This window comes from Cupressus sempervirens, chromosome 2 (assembly GCF_028749045.1).
Source record: "Cupressus sempervirens isolate cs-2001-9-10 chromosome 2, ASM2874904v1, whole genome shotgun sequence".
Classification (NCBI taxonomy): Eukaryota; Viridiplantae; Streptophyta; class Pinopsida; order Cupressales; family Cupressaceae; genus Cupressus; species Cupressus sempervirens.
This window is the reverse complement of record NC_143119.1, coordinates 249,108,686-249,113,429: the sequence shown is the minus strand read 5'-3', so window position 1 is coordinate 249,113,429 and position 4,744 is coordinate 249,108,686. Positions and strand designations below refer to the sequence as shown.

Genomic DNA, 4,744 nt, shown 5'->3' with positions numbered 1-4,744 from the left:
TGACATTTTCATTTTGCTGGGCATAAATGTGAGTTCTGAGAACAGATATGTGAGAGAGAAACATCTGAAGAAATCTGAGATATGAAAAGACCATTACTGTTGTAATAGCATTCACAAAAATAGGGCAAACTTTTTGTAAGAGAGAAACAAAGAACAAAGAAGAAAACAAGGGTTTTAAAGTTTTTCTAAGTTGAATGAAAGAGCAACACCTCCATTTAGCAAACCATATCTGTATGTTTTAATATATGAATATATAAATTGTTTATAATAGCAAGGGATCTTTTCTCTATTATTACTTTTATCTCTATTTGTTTGTTTTTTCGCTCTGTTTTATTTTTGTTTTTATTTTCTCTCCCTCTCCATCAGTGGTATCGGAGCCTAAGGTCATTCGTGGTGAAGGTTTTCAAAAGTTTTTTCAAAAGAGTTGAAGAGTTTTTCATAGTCAACCATGGCAGCTCCAAGCACAAGCTTGACAAACCCACAAATCCCACAGCTCAATGTGAAAAATTATGAATTTTGGGCAGTTGCAATGAAGGCATTATTTTCTTCACAAGATTTATGGGATCTTGTTGAAAATGGATACCCAAAACCACCAAATGCAGCAGATACAATACACTCTCTGAAACAGATAAAGACTAATTGAAAGATAAAGTAGATAAAGACTTATTAGAAGATAATAGAAAGAAAGATTCAAAAGCTTGGTTTTTAATATCTCAAAGGGTGAATGAGAGCTTATTTCCAAGGATTGTAGCAGCAACAAAGTCCAAGTCCAAGTAAACATGAGATATCTTTACATAACCTACCAAGGAATGGCAAAAGTGTAGACAACTAAACTTCTAATGCTAAGAAGGGATTTTGAGACCATTTACACCAAGTAATCAAATACAATAGAGTCATTCTTCAGTCAACTCCTTGGATTAGTAAACCAAATGAAATCTCATGGTGAGACACTTGAGGAAGATGTGGTTGAAAGGATTTTAGAATGTTTTCTTCCTGGATTTGACACTATTGTGGTGGCCATAAAAGAGACAAACATTTTTGTATTGAGATTTTGAAATTTATTAACTCTTACTTATCTTTTCAATATGTGATTAAAATATATTTAACAAAGGCAAGACACAAGATTGATGAAGTGGGTTGTTTATTTAATTTTACAAGTATATATATGTCCCTTAGTTGCATCTAACGCTCAACTTTTGAGACACATTTCAAGCTAGGTAGTTGTTCAAAAATAATTGAAACTTATACATCACTCACCTTGTGACTACATAATTAAGAAAGCATGCTCTGTTGGTGGAAACAAGTTTAACCACCCATAGATTAATGAATCCAGGTTCTTTCAATGCCTTTTATAAATCGTTGGGTGTTCATCTTAATTATTATTGTCAAGAGTTTCAGAAGTTGAAATGGTTTCTTGTGAATGGAACTGAATTAGTTGCTTCATTGAAGATATGGATTTAAATTCTGATTTGTTTATAGCCCATTTTTTTAATATGGTACTACCAACCATTTGAGTTCTTATAGGGACTCATTTGCTGATTGTTATGTTACATTGTGTTTTTTGTCCCGTCTATGTTGCATGGAAAATAGATATTTCTATGGGACAAGATCTATACAATCATAACATCAAATGGTTTGAACAAAAAGGAATTGAGGCAATAATGTGCAACATATGATGATATCGGCGGACACATTGTACCTTTTGGTACAAGCGCTAGTGATATATATCCTGATTCATTTTGATTATTCAAGACTTACTATCTACATAACACATTTAAATATTTAATAGTTATAGTAGAAAATAACTCTGCATCATCATTTGGTTTGATTAGGATAAAATAGACATTTGCATTCTTCTTAGTGTATCTTCAAACTTATGCAAAATCGTTAAATTTGTTTATGCATTTGATTAAAACAAATTAAGGGAAACAAGTTGCTTCTCATGTCAAGCATGCCAATCTTAGTGATGCTAAGTAGCACTATTACGGTCCTGTACTAGAAATAGACATATTTCTAAAGATTTCACATGACAAGGTTAAAGTCACAAAGAGTTGAATTTGTAGAAAAAGTTCAAAACAATATATACAAAAATTGTATAATTGATATTAAAAAATATATATTATAAAATTATATATATTCTTATAGATAAGTTTTTCACTTGTTTTTTATATTTTTAAAAATAATTTCGAAAGTACTCATAATATCTAAGTTTATTTATTAGTATAATTCATGTTCATTTATCGGATGGCTTTAAACAATTTGTTAAAAGCAAATGAGTTTTGGTTTCTACCCCTACAAAAAGAGTGGACAAAATATGTGGACATCAACTAAAATTATTTTTTATTAAATAAGAATGGGATCGATTCGAATCTTCTACAGCTGAATGGCTGCCGGCAGGGGAATTTTTTATTCCTCCCTCCATTTTCGCTGTTCACCAGTATTTTGGGAAAACTGGGGCCACATTGACAGATATCAGATGAGATTTATTTTAACAATCCTGTGACGCAACTGAACGAGAGCAGCCGCCCAAAATTTACCATGGAGGGAGACCCATTCCAGCAACTTATATGCACCGGTAGCCAGTGTTAAATATTCAAACTCTTTAATATTTTCCTTCCATAGTGGTGCATATATGTTGCACGGTAGACGGTGCGGACCAATTCCTCCAACGAGTCAAAGTCAAGAAAGAGAACTTAGACCATGTTTTCAAGACTTGTTCGCCACGCTACTTATTCCATGTTTTGAACCCAAGACATCTCATACCAACATTTCCTGGTATAAATACCAATACCAGCAGTAGAGAAAAGAACAGAGCATCTCTATTGTGTTCCCCAAAAAGAAGAATTTTTCTTTCGGTTTCAGGGAAGAACTTCAAGAACCAAGTCTTCATTTTGCAGAAGTGTTGTCAAAATGAAGGTAAGTTTATTTTGCTGACAATTGTGCATAAATTGAGTTCACAGAGAAAGTTAATTGGGGGTAGATTTTGCATGTGGCTACAGAGGGGTTTGTGAGAGTTTTAGCTTCCGTTTTCATGGATTCAATAGGTTATTTTCACAGTTACTGAGTCTACTGATAAAGCCGAAAACCTAGGAAAGAAAATTACTAAACAGTTTGATCCAGAAATTCATCTTTATTTCTAATTTTAAATAACTGTTTTTCAATTGATGTCGAATTCTCAATTAATCGATAAAAAATCCTCGGATTGTGCAGAAAATGGTGTTAAAATTGTCTCTGGAGGACGAGAAAAGCAAAAGAAGGGTTTTCAAGGCAGTTGCAGGGGTAGAAGGTACTATAACTCTCCGCAAAATCATTGATCTAATTTTGTAGCAATTTTTTGACAAAGTGAAGAAGAGACTAAATGAAAACTTTGTATTGCAGGGGTGGATTCTGTGACGGTGGACATGAAAGAGAAGAAGATCACTGTAATTGGTGATGCAGATCCTGTGTCTTTGACATCAAAACTCAGGAAATTTGGGCATACAGAGCTTTTAAGCGTGGGGCCAGCCAAGGAAGAGAAAAAAGAGGCTCCAAAACAGGAGCAAAAGAAAGATAACAAAAAATCTGAGCCTGTTCCAACAATTTTATATTATCCCCCAAATTACAATTACAGGCCATATGAATACAACGCTGTAGCTCATGATGATTATAGTTCTTGCACTATTTGCTGAACTTTTTTGTACAGTGCATATAATTTGATTGAAGTTTCTACGCAAATTTCAAAGGGAATGTAAATAAAAGGTATCCATTGTCAAAGGGTCCTTGATTTATTGGTGAAGTTGAAAGGCTCACAAAGAGCTTACCAGGATCAAGTCTTATCGAGTGCAAGGCCGCGGACATTTAAAAAGAATGAGGCCATGATTGTACCCCTGATGAATTTGACAGAATGGATACCCTTCAGTCCTTAGTTGAGTTGCTAAACCTTAGAAAAATGCAAGAATTGGAATCTTCCTCAAGAGTTTTTGTACAGCAGATTTGTATTTAGCTATTCTGATATTTTTTCAGGTAAAACCAGAGCCGAAATGGAAAGCCCCTGAAAGCATCTTAGATCCATGGGTTCTAAGTTTAGTTGTTAAATAGGAAAGTAAGTACAGAGCCTCTAAGTTTAAGTCATGCCTGCAAGTTGTCTTTATTTATGGGGTATATTTTTCTTGGAAAGGGCATTCTACAGAGTCCATGGTTCCTGTGTATTAGTGTAATGTCTGGTTTTCGAATATTATAAGTTGTAAAATATTACAGCTTTGAAGTCAAGGTTGGTTTGTATTTTGATTGATCAAAAAGGTTGTTTCTATGAAAGGGTTTAAATCTGAGCACATATTCTATTTTTCTACATTTTAATGAATTGCCCTTTCTGTTAGTTCAGTATTTTCAAAATAGATTTTGAATCAATTAAATCATTATTTTATTTTCACATAAAAATGATAGATATATATAGAAATCAATTTATGAGTTAAAATAAATTTTATAATAATTTTAAAATCATAAATTATATATCAAGATAAGTCTATTTCTCTCAACACTTAAATTATACTTTTCAAATTATAGTAACAAATTTATTTTTAAATAATATTTACGTATTTTCTATAGTAACTTAATTATATTTAAACTATCATATTACTATCAATTATCAGTAGGATTCATGTGTGCAATTTTTAGATCAAATTCATGGATCCATGTTTCATGAGAAGTGATTTAAAAGAACTCATGTTCTATTAGAATGGATGGAACACTTATCACCCACTGCATC

At 32.6% G+C, this 4,744-nt stretch overlaps 1 protein-coding gene across 1 annotated transcript; it reads left to right on the top strand.

The window, feature by feature from the left end:
- Positions 1-2,785: 2,785 nt before the first annotated feature.
- LOC149571989 (heavy metal-associated isoprenylated plant protein 39-like) lies at positions 2,786-4,312 on the top strand. Its single transcript, XM_089813362.1, has 3 exons — positions 2,786-2,916; positions 3,211-3,286; positions 3,379-4,312. Exons 1-3 carry the CDS (start codon positions 2,911-2,913, stop codon positions 3,666-3,668), a joined length of 372 nt encoding a protein of 123 aa, XP_089669488.1. The 5' UTR covers positions 2,786-2,910; the 3' UTR covers positions 3,669-4,312.
- Positions 4,313-4,744: the final 432 nt, after the last annotated feature.